This window comes from Kryptolebias marmoratus, linkage group LG15 (assembly GCF_001649575.2).
Source record: "Kryptolebias marmoratus isolate JLee-2015 linkage group LG15, ASM164957v2, whole genome shotgun sequence".
NCBI classification, from domain to species: Eukaryota; Metazoa; Chordata; class Actinopteri; order Cyprinodontiformes; family Rivulidae; genus Kryptolebias; species Kryptolebias marmoratus.
The window spans coordinates 10456092-10475866 of record NC_051444.1 but is presented as its reverse complement, the minus strand read 5'-3'; the positions used below and the strand labels follow the sequence as shown (position 1 = coordinate 10475866).

Genomic DNA, 19775 nt, shown 5'->3' with positions numbered 1-19775 from the left:
AACCCTTCCCACCCCCCACCCCCCCCACCCCATCTCTCTCCATTCACACACGTGGATTGATCCAATGTATTATTCACGAGCGAAACTTCAGCAACTTATCCAGTGGATATGGCTCCCGGTCTGAGGAGTGATGGGCGGCCAGGTCAGCGGGAGGAGGTGGGGGCCAGCCGCAGCATCAGCACCAGCAGCATCAGCAGCAGCAGCAGCAGCAGCTGCGGAGCGGAGCCCGGCGGATGCTCGGCGCGCAGCTCGGCTGTCGGAGGAGGAGGCAGGGGGTGCTGTCTGAGGAGCAGACTGAGAGTCGGTGCAGCGGGGATGCTGGCAAACTGTCTGCTGTCTGTGGCGCCGCTGTTCCTCCTTCTTGTCCGGTGCGCTGTGGCCGCAGAGGGTAAGCAGATGTAACCCGGCTCCGTGCGCGCTCCAAGCATGCTGCTTTGTTGCACCAACCTCTTTAAAGCTGCACTGCGTGCGGCTCCCACTGTCAAACAGGGGTGGGGTGGGGGGTGTATATGTGTGTGTGTGTGTGTGTGTGTGTGTGTGGTGGGGGGAATAGAGAACACACCGGGTGGAAAAATGGATCTTTTGTTTTCTGCAGGCAGCGTTTTGTAATCCACTGCAGGGTGCACCGGGGTGCTGTGCGGATAGATGAGAAGGTGAAAAGGAAAAAAAAAAAAACTTCTATCTTTAAACTACATGTTATACTTCTGCTGATCCCCCTAGGCGTGCTGTTGTTGAAGTGAAAACCAGAGCTGTCACTGGTCGTGTCCTAAAGGACATGCTCCTTCAGAGGACCGTGGTGACTCGGCTCTGCTGTGCACTGCAGCTTCTCTCTGGTGAAAATGTTTGCGCTCCTTTGTTTCACTGATCCGCACTCAGCAACAACCCTGGACTCTGACCCCCCCACAGTCCACTCCAGTTCATTTGAGTTGCATGGCCACAGCTAAGGCTATTAAATGGTATGCACTTGTGAGCTGCGTGTGGTTATTTTGGGCATGCAGTGCATCCACAGGGCAGCCTGCGCTGTTTTAGACCATCTGGGACAGAACTAATGACACACATACTGTTGTCCACTGTGGGGCTGTGTGGATGGCAGCTGAGGGAGGCTTGGCCCATTTAGCTGCCCTTCAACCAACATTTTTGGAGAGAGTGCATTTGGCTGCAACCTCACCCCCCCTCCCCCCTCCCCTCCTCACGTGATTATTTGTGCCACTTGATGGCCCTGGAGCCAAAAGAAAAAAAAGGCCAAACACAAGCTGCTCTTTGCAGGTGCTGAGCAAACAGCAGCTCGCTCCCTCACCCTTCTTCAAGCCTCCAAACTGATGTCAAGGCTGTAGTCTCACCTCTGCTGATGCACTGCTACAGTAGCAGAGTCTCCTCCTCCCTCCCTGTACCTCCTCTTCCTCCTCCTCCTCCTCCTCCTCCTGGCAGTCAGCACATCCATTCTTAAACACAAGTGCAGCAGCACCACCTGAGCTGTATCATAAATATTTGGTGACAGAAGCGTGTGACGTCAGATTTCAGGGGTTTGGAATCACTGCACCAAATCAAATCAAAATTCTTCAGCTGAGGTCCGCCTCAGTAATTTTACTTGTTTGGATTGTAATCTCTGCATTTTAGCCAATTTGAAACGTTCTTCTGTGCTTCCTTATGAATCTTGTAACGTTAGTGAATGATGAGAAAGATTTCTTTATTTCTTATTTTCCCCCCTAAGCTGCACCTATTAGTGATCCAATCAAAAAACATGACATTTCCACTCTGAAGACCTAAAGATATCATCAACAATTTTCTTCGGAAAGAGCCAAAGTGCCTGAAAATAGGTCAAACGTTAAATTCCCCGGCCATGCTTTTTACCTACACAGACTGATGTAGGTCATGTGACTCGAGCTTTCATGTGGTTTTTAATAGATTGGCTGAGTTCTTTGTTTATATTGAGCGTGGACCCGCATTTCAGAACCACATTCCATATATCTGGAAAACTACTGGAGTAAACTCTTTCCAATTGATTTACTTCAAGATGCCCGTTTTCATGTTTGACTTCATATTTTGCAATGGGTACCATTTAAAAAAATACCAATAATCTTCATATTTGTTTTGGATGGATTATATTTCCTTTATGGCGGACTATAAAAAAATCAAACAGAAGTGCTCTTTTATTTGTAGGACAGATCTCGTTTCATGGCAGTTGACCCGGATGGTGTGTGTGATTAAAGTTTTAGTGTACATAAAGTTTCATTCATTCATTTTCTGGATTCTTGGAGGAAGGGAGCGTCACCAGGACAGTCAAACCCAGGGCCAACGCAGAAACACAAGAGACACGACAACCATTCACACTCAATAATTAACCAAAAATGCTTGTTTTTTGGATTGTGGAAGCCTGAGAAAACCCACTCATAAACAGGGAGAACATGCAAACTCCTCACAGAACCGTCTGCACAGCCAAGATCTGAATTTAAAGACCTATTTGCTGTGAGGCAACGGTGCCAACTAATACATTAACAAATTAACATATACATAACCAAGCCATAAAGTCCTGGAAAGGCCAGATGTGGTGATGCGTAGGTTTGGGCAATATTTTAGAGCTATTTCTTTAAGCTTTGAGTGTTGCCAGAGCTAATGGCACTTTTGAGCTGCCTCTTAAAGTTCAGGCTGAAAAATGACCTCACATGAATGTTCTTGGTCACAGAGGCGACACTTACCATGACAGAGCGCCAGAAGTCTTCTGCACAAAGAGGAACAATCATCTCAGCTGCACCTCATCTATTAGGTCTTTAGGCGAGAGTGGTTAGATTGAAGCTACTCTCAAAAAAAAAAAAAAAAAAATACATCAAGTGGCCCTTCTTAGAGGCAGTTTTTAGGAGAGGAAAACGACGCTACAGTGTGACGGGAAAAAAGGCCCAGACTTAAACGTCGTTGAACATTTTAGGAGCGATGTGAAGATGGCAGCTCGCAGATGCTCCATCCAGACTGGCGATCCCTGAAGGATCTGCCTGGAAAAACAGGAAGAACTGCCTGTCCTGGTGGGTAAAGCTTAAAGAGGCTTAAATATGAAGAGTTGAAGCTGTGGTAGCAGCTAATGGCAACTTTCACAATGTTGTAACACTGAATTCTCCCAGAGATTTCTGGATTTATTTTGATCATAATTTTATTTACACCATAAAGTGTTCAAAGAGTGCAAGGTCCTTTGTTGAGTGTGGTGTAAGGTTAATGAAAAAAAACAAAGCAAATACAAAGTGGATGTGATGTTTCCTGGTTTAATGCAAAGAGGAAAAAGACCTGTTCATTTTTAAACATGCAAGTTTAGGCTGTACTGAATGAAAACCCTCCTCAGCTGCTGTGAAGCAATAATATCCAAACTCACTGCCATCTTTCTTAATGTCTGGATCAGAACAACCTGGTTTCTATGGCAATGGCAATTTTGGTCCATTTGCATTTCCCCTTTTGACCACTCAGACACACTAGTGCAGGATTCAGTCATTTTTGCAACAAAGATGGATCGCTGTATTTTTTTAGTCTGATCTCTGATTAACTTCTGGGATCTTTTATTGGGCTCACAGCTGTTAAAGTGATTTTCTGCAGCAGCAGCAGCAGCAGCAGCAGCAGCAGCTCGAGGATACGCCGAAGCTGCGAAACAATGCCTCCCTGACGTCAGGCGTGTGTCCTCCTCCAATCACAGCCTGCCTGTGGCTTCTGAGGGCTGACAGGTGCTGACCTCAGACCTCTGAATAAAATCCTGTCCCTGGGCTGTTGCCAGATTCATAAAGAAAGAAAGAAACAAACAAACAAAAAAAACATCTTAAGAATGAGACCGAAAACCATTTCCTCTTCACCATTCCGACTCAGCATTTCATTTTCCTTTTCTTTTTCGCTCCCGAATTGACACTTAATGCGTCAAATGGCTTGTGTCACTCCCTGTGATTTTTCCTTCTTTTTCAGCTTTTATACCTGAGCTTTTTACTTGTTTTGTGTGGTGCAACGTTGTTTTTTTTGCCATTTTCTCTTCCCACCATCCAGCTTAAGGTGTTTTAGAGCTGCCAAGATAGTTAATGGTCAAAAACTCAAAGGAATGGGTTTGTAAAGGAGGAAAGGTAGCACTCAGACTTGGTCTGATGCCCTGTCTGCATGAGAAAATAGGTTTATGATCACATGGAGGGCATCATTTCCTTTTTTTTTCCTTGTCGCAGTGATTCACAGCTAATTATGTTGTGGGTAATCCTTTTAGGAGGACACGAGGTGTGTGAAGCTGCCCCTGGAATTGTGTCTGTGTGTTTGATTTTGATTAAAATAGATGTTTTAGCTGTTTACCTGTGTTTGATTTAGTGCCCACTTGAGACTTGAACATTTGTCTCCATGAGAAGTTTTCAAACTGCAAAATTAACTCGCAAAACCCCCGCAATTAATTCCTCCGGGGGGGGGGGAGAAAGGTGCACATTACACAGCTTTTAATCTGCTTCTGTTTTTGTGACTTCCTTGTTGTGACAGGAAAGGCAAGGTGAGAATGTCAGCATTATAGAGAAAATTGAGTGCAAGGAAGGAAAATACGAAACCAGCAGTGATGCGGTGCTGGGCGATCCATCAGAGTGGAACATTTGCCGTTAGCCATCGCTGCTATAATTCACTCCCAGGACAATTTTGGTTTCTGTCAGAGATTTAAAAAAAGTCAGACATGAGCAGTTTTTTTTTTTTTTTTCATCCTCACCAGTGTAAACAAAGCAGGCTGCACTTCTAAAACACATCGCTGTGATGATCGGAAAGGCAAACAGGCTTCTCATTAGCATCATGCACCATCTGCCTTGCATTATCCCACCTATAGTTCAGTGCAATCAGGGAATATTGTTTGTGTGTGTTCCCCTCCTGCATCTCGCTGTACCTTTGAGCCTATGTTCTTTTGTTTCTCTGTGTTTTTTTTTCCCTCTTTGGCTGAGGCTGATGGCAGATGAAGGCTTGGCTCTGCTGCTGCCTGAGAAAGGGCAGCAGGCTGCCTGATTTATCGGGACACTGTATAACACACCACACGGCGTTCTGCACAAGGCCAGTGTTAATCACACCGCATCGCACCGGACCACGGCAAACGGCGGCAACATCCGAACATCGAAATGGATCCCATCTGCTTTTTGAAGGCGTGACAGCAGTGCCACTTGTCTGTTTAATTAATTTCACACTAAATTTGTTTTCTAAAAGCCATTAAATTGGGGGGAGAAGCGCAGATTACCTCAATTACAAAAAATGTCACGCATCAAACTTTATGTAACAAGAATGGTAAAAGTAACACTTACTTCATCCGAACACCTGCAATAAAGCACGAAGAGAGCAAAACGTGGCCCGTTATGACCCTCACAGTTCCAAACAAACATAGGTATAATTAGCTGAAACTAGGTGCAACATAAATGACCTACTTATAAAAGGTTTGGCACAGCTGCTAAATATTTGTGAGGTTAATTGTATTTAAAGTGTAAATCATAGACTATCTTTGTTTCCTAACATGTAGCTTTTATTCTGAATCAAGATGCTGCAGGTGCTCAAAAGTTAATAAGTTTGTCTTATTTGAGCAGAATTTAGTGCACAATAGAGAAAAAAGTCAATAATCAGACAGATGTCGTCATTTGACACATTTATTAGCAAACATTGTTGAATCCCACCCTGATTTTTTTCTTCTCTACTTTTGTTATAAATGGAAACAGCAAGTGTAGCTAAAGGCTTTGCTTTTGCATTCGGACTGTGGCATTTTGGCAAATCCCTCTGAGCCGCCGGAGGAGGGGACGGGAGATTATTAAAACATTCAAGCACGCTCATAAACATTCCTGCAAAGTGGGCCTGCATCATGAGTGTTTTGAGGGGAACTGGATACCTACAGACACACAAGCCAGAGAGCTTTCATCCACTCTGAGTTTGTTTACGCTCTGCACTTTCACTCTGTCTTTGGGTTTCCACCCAGAAGATAGGGTCATTGTAACGTTTCGAAGCAGTGTGGGGATTAGGAGTACAAGAAGGAAATTTGGGACATTCATTGAGTTAAGGCATCTGCTGGTTCGTACATATAAACCTTAGCTCATTTATTATCTCCCACCCTTGAAAGCAATAAAGCCCATATCTGTGTGAGTGTTTGTTAGTGTTAGCAAAATACCTCATGAACCACAGGATGGATTTTTTGCGAAACTTGCAGAAAGTAATCATCCGATGTGCAGCTACCGATGATTAACTTTTGGAACCAGTTGGTTCAAGATGGCTGCCACATCCAACTTATAACACTATATATATATATATATAACACTATGAATTCTACAGATATTGACCTAAAATTGGATGTGGTAGCAGCTGAGACTGATCCCCAACACGTATTCTGAGCTCTGTTTAAACCACGATTTGGAGTCAACTTTGTCTGTCTGTTAGCAAAATATCTAATGGACCACTGGTAGGGAGTTAAAGAAACGTTCGAGTAATAATCATTGGATGTACCTCTACAAGTAAAGCCAGCACAATTCAAGATGTTCACCACAGCCAGCTGACCTTAGAGACACAAAACATAGCTATAATTCAGTCTGTTTTAAAGATATTGTGCTAAAAGTTGGTGTGGTTGTAGCTGCGAGTCACTTATTCCAACTCTGGACATCTCGCAATATAGTATGTGATTTATGTTATTATTATATATTATTTATAATTATGACCATAATGGCTATCATTTCTTAACATAAGAAATTCTCAGCCTAAAACTCTGGTTTGATGCATTCCTTCAAGGGACGCCAGGCCTTTATTTTCACTCTCTAATAGAATCAGTCTGCGGCACTTTTACAGTCCAAAAACCTCCCCAACACTCTGTCACGCATCGTTAACGTTGTTATGACCTACAAATGTCCTGTTAGTTACAACTCTCTAAGAGGAAAACAGCTTTTGTCCCACTGTGGTCAAGCTGCTGTCTGCCGCAGTAACTAAAATCAAATGTTTCTGTTTTTATTCTCTCTCTCGATGCTGACTTGTATCACACCTGTGAGGTGTTCATCTCACTAATCACTTCAGTTTGTTTGGGTAGCTAAAAGTTTCACCTGTTATTATGTACATTTTAAACAAATTGGACGCAGTCTTTGACATGTTTCCCTACCTGAATTGAAGTGATACTGTGGCTGGGTGTATTGTCAAAATGTGCCTGTAATTACCAACATTAAGGAAAATAAAAAAGAGTAGAGGCTGTGAACAGGAAACTTTAAATGTTGACCATATTTGAAAGGAAAATAGAAGTTGTCTTTGTTCAGTTGCTCTGTTTATTCCTTGATTTGGGATTCTGCTTCCTGGTGACCTAAATGTTCACTTTATTAGGAATTATTTTAAAAAAGTATTTTTATTTCAACATATTACCTTTTCAAAAAGAGGCAAAAAAGTAACTTTTCAATAAAGGAGTTTTTTTTTGTTTTGTTTCAATCTTCAAAATTGAAATACAAAACCATTATGGAAACATGTTTGCTGGTCTAAAAAAATACACAAACTAACAAACAAACAACAAAAAAGGAACCTAAAGCTCTATCATTTGTTGAGGGATTCCTGTTTTAAATGTAAAAATGTTAGTTTTAATCAGTAAATTGTCAGTGAATCCTTCATTGTTGGTTGGTGACCCCTTTTCTTGGCAGCGTTTTCACAAGCAGGCCTGTTTGGATATCACTCCATTGTCATGTAAATTTGAGTACACAGATTTTTTTTTTTCTCGCCCTAATTAGATTATATACAATTGTGGCAAATTATTCAGCCATTAGCACAATTACAACATGGCTGAATGAACAAAGTATGTTTTTAAATCAGCAACTGATGTTCTCCAAGTGAACTATACCAACAAAATTAAAACAGTGATGTTTTTACGTAAAGATTATTTTATTTAATTTGCTGTTTCACACTCAACTTCCGGTCATGTCCTGGCATCCACGGCACCTGTCATTCTGCGTAAAATACAACCTGATTCATTCATCACATGAAGTGAGCCATGTGTGGTCCTCGACTCTAAGCAGAAAAAAAGATGTACATTTTTTTTTCCTGCGCTTAAACATCAGAGTTCCATTCACAGCTTGCAGAAAAGCCTTTGATATTAAATCTCAGTCACAGCACTGATTCAGACCCTCACTCCCTGACTTCGAGTCGTAGTAAAGCAGGTCGAGAGTCTGCTTGTTACCGAGATGTCAGCGTCAGGGAGTGTAAGTAAAACTCAGAGAGCATTAAAGGAATAATTAAACAGTTTTAAACATCTTTCATATCACACAGTAATCAAGCTGTCTTAAAGTTGTTTTTTTTTTTTTTGACAGATTAGAGAAGCTCGTTTGCAGGTAATTTGAGTCATCTGAAGAATCATATGTGTAGTCAAAACTTTAAAATGCGTCAAACATTTAAAATGATTACAACATATTTTTAAAGACCCACTTTTAAGTGCATCTTTAGCTCTGTAGATGGTGGAGTGGGGGTCCTCGTGGGTTGAACTTGCATCAGTTCCCATCAAACTGTGGGTCCCTTCTCAGGGTTCTTGGGTTCTTCAAGCCATTTAAAATCAGTTATTGGAGGGGTCCACTTCTGCCCTGCTTTGAGGGGGTGTTTGTTCCCATGTGGAGTGTTAGCTTGGTCTTTGATAATGATTTGGTGGTGAAAGTAACATCCGTGTGAAGACCAGGGGGCAGGTTTTATTCTGTAACAACAGAAGCAGTGTTACTGACTTTCTCTGTCAGTGGTCATAATGTTATGGCTTGTATATGAACGTGTATTCCTCCGTTCTCCACGGGTGTCTTCCTCTGATGTTTGCTTTTGATTTGTGGATTTGTGTGACCTTTGTCACAGTTTGCAGTGATCAGGACTCTTGCCTCAGAGGTCATCAGCGCTTGTTTTCATATTTCTGCTTTGAAATTCCAGAGCCACTGTTTTGAATTTTGTTTTGGTTTTTGATACCAAGTGTGATACATAAATGTTTTCATTTTAAGCTCGAAGACGAAGTAATAGCATGGTGTCAAACTTAATATATTGCACAACAGACTTAGTGGTCTGTGACTATTTTACAAAAGCAAATTTCTCAGTTTCTCCTCCAAACAAACCAGATAAAGAGTTTTACTCCACGTCGCTGTTTAAATGGCATTTTCAGATGGTGGATCTGTACTGTTTACTTGATGTGCCTTTGTCGCCTGCAGCACTGCAACATTTTAGATGATTACAGAAGGTAAAACATGTATCCTCAGGATAAGATTGTAGAACCTCATTCAGACTTCACAGCAGTTTCGCTGTCAAAGGCTTCTCTTAGACAATAGATGCCATTCTCAGACATGGAGAGTCAGACGTGGATAGTAAACAGTTATAGTGGAAACAATCAAGATTACAAAATCAGATATTCGAAGCAAAATGCAATCCTGCAATGAAGGAAGAAATGGGCACAGCATGAGCTGAAAAGGAAGATTTTTGAAGAACAATTTGTTAAGAAAAGTTTTGATGCTTTATTCGTTTATCAAAAATGGGAAAAAAGTTAAGCCATTATATTTGCCTTCCTTTTTTTTATAAAGAATAATCAAAGCAGATTATGTAAAAAAAATAAAAATAATGTAAAAGCATAAAAATCTTATTTTTTATGTGCTGTGAGAATTCCACAAAAAACACTAGAAAAATCCAAACATTGTGAAATCTCACCTTCATGTTTTTACATTTAAATTCAAACAACACCATAGATTCCCATCCGATTCCCATTCTGATGCAGATCTGTCCTATTTCTGTTTCTAAAGAAACCCTGCTGGAGAGAGGCGACTTAGCAGAGCCAGATAAACGGTTCCTGAAAAGATGGCTCCTGCAGAGGCGTCCATCCTCTTAACTGTATCTGTCGACAGGGAGCGTGTGCAGAAGGCTGGTCAAAAATCAGAGGAAAAACTGGCAATATTTTGTGATAAATGGTGAATTGCCTGCCAAGATAATCTGAAAGAGTGAACATTGTCCAAGTATATGGTCCCATCAGAAATTTTACCCCTTTAAACGTCTGCTTTTATTTTCCTGTCAGCCTCTTGGATGGTTTCCATTAGAAGCAGTGAGGAACCTGTGGGGGAAAGAAATGTCGGCTTTAAACAATAAATCTTTCTTTCAATAGCAGTCTTAACCATGCATGCTTGTAATAAATTAAATAAAATGCACCTACTGTTATGTTAAACCATCTAGGTCAAAGATTTTTAATATCTGGATTCATTTTGCAAAAATCACATAACTTCAATGTTTTTTTTTTGTTTTACTTTAGTGTGGCATGCAAAAAAAAATTATTTACCTTTTTGTTTTTGCAAGATTTTATTATTAGAATAAAACGTTTTGATTTTAACTCCACACTTAAAAACGTTAAGCTCAAGCTCAGATGACAACACGTTAGTTTCCTCCCTCCCAGTTAGAAACCAGCCCTGACAACCATCAGTTGTGAGTCGTCATTTAAAAAAGAAAAAAATCACTTTAATTCACGGCTGAATGGAAACCTCACTCATGTGTTTTCAGCTGGCACGCAGTGTCGCAAGAAAACTGCGATCTCTGCCGACGATGTGATAAAAGTCCTAGTTTTCAGTCGAGTTGAGCTTGCTGATTCTGGAAATCCTGATAGTGGCGTACCCTCAGGCCCTCACAGGACTTCAAAGCATCACGCTACAGCCGGCGTGTCGGCCAACATGTGAAGCAACGGGTGCTGGGGAGTGTTGTCATGTTCCACTCTGACAACATGATGAGGGCAGGGTGACAGTGAATTGCTCCACAGCTGCACTGCCTCGTGGCTCTTCATGTTGTCCAACCAGACCTGTGTCATGCTTTCAAAAAGATCACTCTGTCATGTCATAAACCTCCCCAAACATCGCCAGAAATGAATAACCAGGATAATACATGTTATGTTTTGGAAGGGAAAAGTAGTTCAAATCACCTATTGCATGTAGAGCACACATTAAAACACAATCAGAAAAAGCAGCAAATTTATTTTTCTGTAACATTATTTATACTGCAGCTAAAAAAATGAAAATAAAAACCTCTTCGCAGCCAACACAGCATTTGTCAGAAATCTTAGTCAGCCATCTATAAAATGATTTATTACTTACTGTATGCAGCTGAATTACGACACCTTGGAATGAAGCATCATGGACTCATAATGACGTGGCTGTTTGTAAAGTCTAGTTTTGTGCCACTTTTGTCAAAAAAACAAACAAAAACGATTTGGCTGATTTTGTAATTCCGTTGAAGTGGGGTTCTGTGGAAAAGTTATGAATAATAAATATTTAACTTGCAGAAGATGGCTTTTCCAGCAGCCTTAGTTTGGAGAAATAAAGTTTAATTCTGACCAGAGTGATGAGCTGACATCTAGTTAAACCAAAGTAGATGGCTTTAATGCCATGATCAGTTTCACATTACAGGGTTAGTTGTGCGGATTTCAGTGGTTATTTGTAATTACATGAAACAGCAGCAGTTAGCTGTAGCACTTTCAATACAACCTGTTACACCTTCTTTAGGAAAATCATAATATTATATCATCTATCTTTTTAACCTATTCTGTCCTAACCCATTTTTGTCTCTTACATGACAAATTTATTCATTTTGTTTGTTAAAAATTCCACAAAATGCCATTTTAACAGCTACTTGTTTTCTCAACTGTTCTCATAATGAACTAACCTGAATTAGATGTTTGTTTGTTTTTACACTCAGCTGAAACAGTTACATAATTACTGCTGAATCATTTAATTGCATATCAGTTTTAAAGCTGCAATTACAGTTGCTTAAAAATCCAACAAGACCACGAACTTAGAAACAGAAGCCCCAAAGGCGGATCCTTTTCACGACCACACTGACATGAATGAAACCTTTTCACGACAGAACCGTTGACGTGTCAGAGCAGTAAAAGCTCTGATACGAATGATGGTGATTTCTAACAGAGGACACCCCGCCATGAGGATAATCTATTCAAAGCAGATTGCTGATCAGCTTCTTTTGCCAAGGATTTCTTCTGGATAATTTAAAAAAAAACAAGAGTAAAGCCTGTCAGGATTTGTGAGGGATCTTTTTTTTTTTTTTTTTTTTCAGTGTCACAGTTGCAGCTGCAGCAGAACACTGCTGGCCCTGCAGTGCTGTGGCGAATTGAGGATGCAGCCGAGGCCTTTTTCTTGAGAACTCATCCATCACGCTGCCTGCTGAAGTCGTCGCTGATCTCTTTGTTGGGTTTGACCATGTGGGGTGTCCAGGTTGAATGTCTGATCACTGCGGTGTGAAGCATGAACACTGTGTTGTATCACAGACATGTTGTTTGACCTGGAATTCAGCCATGATGGAGTGCACACTGCAGCCTTATCTTGTTTTTACTCACACCTGCACTGTGCGGTTGTAATAGTTTGCTGAGCTTGAACAATATTTTTCTTTAACTGTGATAAACTATAAAAAGCCAAAAATAACTGAAACTAAATGATAACAAAACGTGAAACAGATTCATCCATGCTCTTCATGAAAACATCCCACTTTATTTGATGCCTTTACAGTAAATACTCAGACTCAGATATAACATTAATAAAATAAATGTTATATATTCCAGAGATTGGAGTCTATATTGGTCTTAAATGCAATATTTCACCCAAGAGGCTTTTGTTCCCTCGTGTCATTGTTACTTATGTATTTCAGTTTGTTTGTTTCTTCTGCACACTAGTTTAGCTGTAGGTGTGTGGTCAGGTGATGGTAACAAAAACAATAATTTATTACAAGCTTTAGATTTTTGCTACTGACAAAAAACATAACTAATGGTAATCATCTCACAGAGGTCCACACCTGAAGTCACACATGGACAAAATGCAGCCCCAAGGGCCAAAATTGGCCCTGGTATGATTTCCCTCTGGCCCTCAAAGTTGTCAAACAAAAACAAAATAACAAAAAAAACCCCGAAAAACAAGAATTTTATTCAAGGATTGTTAAGTACATTAGGTGCTGTCACAGTGCTGTCATGGATATTTATATTTTATTTTTAATGTTTAACGTTTGGTATGTTTGCCATCATGTGCCAAAATGGCATGTTAGAATAAAATGTTGCCCATCTTGACTTGAAGTTCAGATTGTTTTTGCACATTTAAACTGCCCCCCCCCCCCCAAAAAAGAAAATAAAAATAATACATCATATGTATAAATATATGTACATTTTGTTGTCCATAAAAAGTGGAAATTTGTTAACAAGATTAAGAACAAATCATGAAACAGGTGTTTCAAATCCAGTTTTTTTTATTTTTATTTTTCCAGTTGACAAGCTTACATCCGAAAAGAAAATAATAAGAAAATAATAATCTGAAAAAGTGAATACTCAAATGTTGCATTTCACCCTATGTAGTGTGATATGTGTAATCCATCAATGGGATTTGAAAACTTTGATTCCTAAATCCCTCACAATCCTCTGAAAAGTGAGTTCCCTCGAGGCCTGTTTGTGCAGTGACCCCAGATTACAAAGCTATGTGACTGTATTACAAAGATTGTGACATTCTTGTGCTTTATTCAAGTCCAGTGTGGGTTTTAGGGGGCAGGGGGAATCCTGAAGGCTTAACAGGCTTATCCCATCCTGTTATCCCTCATAGTCATCCTGTCGTCTTCACAAGCCTCATGCCTGGCTGTAAAGCAACAAATATGATCAGAGTCCAAATATCTGTTGAGTCTCACAGGTTGCTGGTTTTCATTATTTTATTATAGGAGTCATGACCTTTGAGAGACTGGTGTCAATCATAGTTATGTTTGATATCATCATGTTTTTTTTTCCCCAATATTTTCTTTCAGCGTTTGTTTCTAAGACACTGATTGATGGACGACCCATCAGATAGGGTTTGAGGCAACATGACTGAGTTGGTCCATCACATTTTATGATCAAAATCAGCCATAGAATATCCATTTTTGATTGATTTTTGAGGAAAATAGCTACAGTTTGTACATTTTGTATCTCTGAAATGACCTTAAAACAATCTGCCTTGGTATATATACTAGTATTCTGCAAAAAGCAAAAAATATTGTCTATCTCTGACAGCATTCATGTTCCCAAACTGAGCATAAATGACCTAAATGGTTTATTAATCATTAATATAATGTTAGAGGTTCCTGGTTTGCTTTACTGTCTTTGGGAAAGTTTAAAAACACTTTCTGCTTTTAGTATGAATTGAATGGGGATTCATAACACTTTAACATTTATCCTCAAGAAAGGGGAAATCCAGAAGACTGAAAAGGCTGAAAATTAGTTGTTACCACTGGTTTTGGAACAACGATCCAGAGACAACTGCTTGGTGCCAGGACGTCTATCATTATGATATGAATGATGAATGATAACATAATGCCTGTTTGTTATGTCATTTTGTGTCCTTAGAGAAAACCAGAGCAATCTAAGAATTATGATACTACTCTGAAAAGAGAAAGATGTTTAGTTATAATGTAAGAATTGAAGAGTTTATATGACTGAAGCTGATTTGAGAGGGACAGAGTCAGGAGATTAGTCCCGGGCATGTAAGAGACAACAGGTAGACTCAGCATTCTGTCCCACCCAAGGCTGAGATTTGATTTTCCTTGAAGTCTCTCTGAGGGTCCAATTAGACGGTCATCTGCACAATCATGTGATATTCTCATCAGCCAGCGCAGACATCAGCTGTAGAGTCTGAGCAAACTGAACTCCACCTGCTGTCTGTGGAACGGGAGACCACAAACTTCTCAACAAGGTCACCTGCTTGTCTTTATTGATCTGTTTTATTACCAGCTTTTTAAAAAAATGTTTTGAGGATTGTATTAAGTTAAATCCAGAGACATCTACCTGTGCTCAACTGCAGTTTGGAAGTTTTTCCTTCTCATCCCGCTAAAATTTACGAAGGCGCCCTGAAACAAGGAAATGTGGGTGTTACACTGCTCCTGGAATTTATTTTGTATTGAATCACATAATCCTCTTTAAGTAGCCGATTTATTCCTAGATCGATCTGTAATAGTTATTTGCACAAGTCTGGCTAAATATTTGAATTCGGTTTATCTTTATTAATGATTTAACACCATTTAGTGTCACTAATATTACCTAAAGTATGATATAACCAGCATTAATTGTGGACATTTTAATAATGATTTGTTTTATAGAATTTGTATTTATGGTGCTTATTTAGGTAAAACATGATTACTTTTACTTATTGTAGAGTATACACAGTGGAATGGCAAAAAATAACTTCCAAAAATGACAGCTTTTTATTTACCAATCCAATGTTTTTTTCTGTATGTAATATTTATGCCACTGAAATAAAATATACACAAAAACTGGCTAAATTAAAGCAATATTCTTTAGTTATTTGTCCAATAAGTTAGCAGCAAATTCCTCTGAATGTATTTCTCTATAACTAGGTCAAATTTCCTCTGAATATTGCAAGACATACTATATATAGGAATCTTTTGTTCTAGTGTTTGGTTTCTGAGATTTGCTTTAGATTTTTTTCAGACTTTATTTGTTCTCTGTTCTGGATTTTGTTGCCGCTATCAGAATTTGTTTCAATTTCATTCTACCTACATGTTCCATTATGGTATGTTCCCTTTTTTCTCCCCAATTTTATTTTGAAAGACCAGCACCTCTTGCTCATCTTTTGCTCGTTTTCGCCTGAGTTGTCCACAAAAGCTTGAACATTTCTATAGATTGGCCCATTTATTTGACAGCTACAATAAGTAATTTGCTGCAGTTTATATGGTTTGTAGGTCTGGTAACCGGATAGTTCATGGTACGTTTGCTCGGGCAGAATGCTTCTGGGTTCCCTTCTGTTCAAACTGGTTTTGACGTGGCCTTGCTCAGGTCAGCTCAGTCATAACTGTTGCTGTTATTTAGAACAAGTTGATGCAGGAAGACAGTACAAAGGACACGAGTGTCCCATGTCCGTCAGTGTGACTTGTTCTACGTGTGTACAGCCGTATCCAAAGGCAAAACACTCACTGATACTGAAATGCAAAAGCATGTTTTAACGAAGTTCGCCTTGTTTGTGGTTTCCTCATATGCTGTTCGTCAATCTGATGCCTCCCCAGGACAGCCTGCCATGTCAAATAGCTGCTGTAATTTTCACAGCCTATCACAGCCCCCAGCATGGAGCGACTCTTTGACACTTGTCCCCCTGTCTTCTCTGATATGGATGTCTCCACGAGACAGGCGTTAACCTCAGTTTGATGCATCCCTTTTCTCTGTCTGAGCCTGAAACACACAAGCTAATTCCATGAAGATCTGATTGGACCAAAAAGGAGGTCTTCATTTGAAGATATATCTGGTTATATTTAATGTCTACTGGTTGATCAAATGCATCTCAAGTCTGTTTTGGAGCTCATTTAATTAGAGCATGTTTTATTTGGCAGTTTTTTTGTGAATATAAAGCACAAAGAACAGGATATTCTTAGATTAAAAAGATGCATGAAACAATAATGATTATCTTTTGCTTGCATGACGCTTCCATGGCTGCTTGATTTATGTGTTTACCTTTGCCTTTATCTCTCAGTTCAGAGGCCTGAGTTGCCTCTGGGCTCTGCGCTGAAGTGGGAAAAAGTGACTTATCTTTTGCAGAAGCATGCTTAGCTTTCAGACGTCCAGTCATAGTGTCAGGCTCAGCAGGGTCCATCAGATCTCTTCATTCATCAAAGGAGTAGAGCATTTTTACTAATCTGTAAAGATTAGTGTGAGTATTTTTATTTTTTCGGATGCTACGCAGCAGGGTTTTTTTTTTTTTCCCCCTTATCCCAGCCAGTCAGCATCTAATCCAGAAAATACACATTGCTGAAAAGTACTTTTATCTTCGTATAGATTTTAAGATCTCCTGGTGTGATGAATGATTTTTATTTCAGGCTCTTGGAACAATATTGTGCATGCTGGCTCTAAACAAGCTGTATCACGTGGGCACATAAAAAGAAAAAACTCCTCAGTTCTGTAGATTTAAAAGCATTCTGGTTGTCTAAAATAATATATACAGTATTTTTTAATAAAATGAGTTTTGTATTTAAGTAATCCTGCACTGTGTTGAATATTTTGTACCGTATATCACAAAGGGATAATCTCAGCTGTCATCTTTTAATTTTTTATGGTTTGACTCTTTTACACAAAAAGAAAAACCCACACTGTGAAGCAGTTCAAGGTGATGTTTATTGAACAAATCAGCTCTCCACACAATCAGTAATCCTCCGTGTACAATGAGTCAAAAATAGCACCAGATTTTATTTCACTGAACCGCTGATGATGCAAAGGTAACATTTTATCTGATAATCATATGAAAGAGGCTACTCAGCTGTTACGATGTATTTTTCTACATGTGTTTTGAATTGATCTTGAACCATTAATCTGAATCCAACATCCAACCTCAGCACATTTGTAAAGACAAGCCTTTGCTCCACCTGTCCATTAAATAAGACAAAAATACTCATAGTTTTGCTATGACACAAACTAACACAAATGGAAGTGTAACATTAGCCTCAAAGCAGATTTTTAAAAAGTAATATGGGTTTACGTCATCTGTATTTCTGTAGATTATCATAAGTTTGCTGTAAATTGATTGATTTCAGTTCTGACCTCTGTTGCTCTGTTTTTGCCAAACGGATCTGACCCTGCAGAAATCTGACCCCTCATGTGAGAGTGGAGAGAATGAGTCCCCTTGTCACCTTCCAAAAAAAAAACTGCCTGAAAGCTTTGAATTATGGCACTCTGGCGTTTTTACTCAGCCAGTTCCGGCAGCGACAAACAAGAGACTCTCAGTAGGATGATTATATTAATGTACCTTATAGGGGTGAAAATACAGCCGGAAATGATTGTACGATTTAGTCTAGGAAACCTAATTTAAATGTAGCCATTATATTAAAGCTCAAACCCTAAAGATGCTTTAGTTGAAAGACTGGAACGGTAAGAAGAGAACAGCCTTCGTAAGCAGTAATAGGAGTGGACAAACTGCAGCGACACAAGAACCACAGTGTCCTCAGCTGCTTCAGGACAAGACTTGATGTGTCGAGAGAAAAAGAGGAGAGAGGGAAGAGAGATAAAGATAGATGGAGAAAGCAGTTTTCTCAGAGTCAAAGTTTTGTTTACGTTAAAAAAATAAGACCCATTAAAATATATAAATAAATAAATACCTCACTGCTTCATATTTTACTTCCATGTAGTCAGACTTACTTAAAGTGGTCTTGATCAGTATTAATCCAGGCTTTCTTTTTATTTTTCTTTTTTTTTCTGACTTCGCCTGTCTTTTCACTCACTTTTGACTATTTCCAAAAGAATATACCGGTGTACACTTTTTTTTTGTTTGCTCTAAGTCACTTGACTCTGTTCCATGCGGATCGTTCAGGCAGGAAAAGACTCCTTAACTCAAGGGATGGATTGTTGTTGTTGACACGTCACAAACAACTTAGCAAAGAACCAGTTTTAAATTTGATTTTTGTTAGCAGCAGCCTGTGACAAAGACACGACTTGTTTCACTTTGTTCGGCTGAAACAATGAAAAACACCAAAGACAACACGGTTTGACAGAGAGAAAACAGGATTTCAGGAACTGAAGGATGATGCATGTCTCAGGTCCTGTGCCAGAACCTTGCTGAATTACTTCAAATGTCTTAGGAAATCTGTTGTAGATAGCTTATACTGTAGATCATCCTTCTTCGTTCCATTATCGAGTTTTATCATTTTTTCTAAACACATACCGTACAATATGCTGCTGTGGTCAGTTATAAGAGTTGGGCAAAAAACTAAAAAGAGTGGTAAAGCAGCCAAAGTCCAAAGAAAAACTTTCAAAGACCTTTGGAAAACCAGAAGAATTATTTATCAGACCATGTTGAAAGATTGGGAGAAAAACAATCTTCTTAGACATTAGAGGTAGTGCACAATATTTATTTAAAAAATATTAAAAAGACTATTATTTCCAAAATGTGTTCTGTTTATACAATGATAAAAATGTTTTCCTACTTGGTATACAATGAAATACAACATATATATTTTATTCTAAAGTATTAATTTATTGTTATCCAGGAAAATAAAATTCTCTTACCAGATTAGTTTTTTTTGACTAAATAATTATTTTGTGCTGCAGTGTTGACAAAACGTGAGCTGATCTTATATTTTTTCAACTATGCCAACTGTTAACATTACAGAATTATAATAAATGCTAAATAAAAGAAAAATCCTATCAAGTCATAATTTGTATCTTTGCACACCAATGTAAATAGTTTAAACTTTGCTAACATTATCTGTTATGAGTTGGTAATGCCGTAACAGCAACACTGTTAAATGTGCTGCACTTTGTTTCTAAATTAAACTTTTTGGTCCTTTTTTGTCACAAGTTGGATAAATAAGCTTTCAAGACAAAAAGAAAGACAGTCAGAGTTCATGAAAGAGTGAGGGTCTGATGGAATTGTGAGGTGAAGCGTCCGCTGCAGGGCTCTGATCATGGCTGCTGTTTTCTGTCCTGCTGTGCTGTTTGTAAAAGAAATAGCAGATAAATTAAAAAGTGTGTCATGTGTGACATCCTCCCTCTCATCCATACTGTCACCCACAGCGGTGCTTGGCTTCTTTGCCCCCACTTTTTTTATTTTTCTTCAGTTAAAGACACTGACAGAATAAAATGAATATGTTTGGATACATTTGAACAGTTTGAACCGAACAGCTCAAAGCAGTTGTATATGCTATTGCTTTCTATAAACAGCCAGACTTTTTAGGCGCGTTTCCTTCAAACAACTCGACCGGGCGCAGGCTTTTTAAATGGGTTTCTCTGCTCCCAGGGTGCCGTTTGGCTACCTATTGAGTTCTCCTGTTTTGTTTACTGACTTCTGCACACGAGA

At 39.2% G+C, this 19775-nt stretch overlaps 1 protein-coding gene across 2 annotated transcripts in view; it reads left to right on the top strand.

Moving 5' to 3' along the window:
- The first annotated feature begins 36 nt into the window (after positions 1–36).
- Positions 37–19775, top strand: part of kiaa1549lb (KIAA1549-like b) — a 57367-nt gene continuing 37628 nt past the window's right edge. For both annotated transcript variants that reach the window (XM_017405087.3, XM_017405095.3), the window contains exon 1: positions 37–388. In XM_017405087.3, the coding sequence (XP_017260576.1) occupies positions 109–388 (280 nt within the window). In that variant the 5' untranslated portion in view covers positions 37–108. The remainder of the gene's footprint in view (positions 389–19775) is intronic.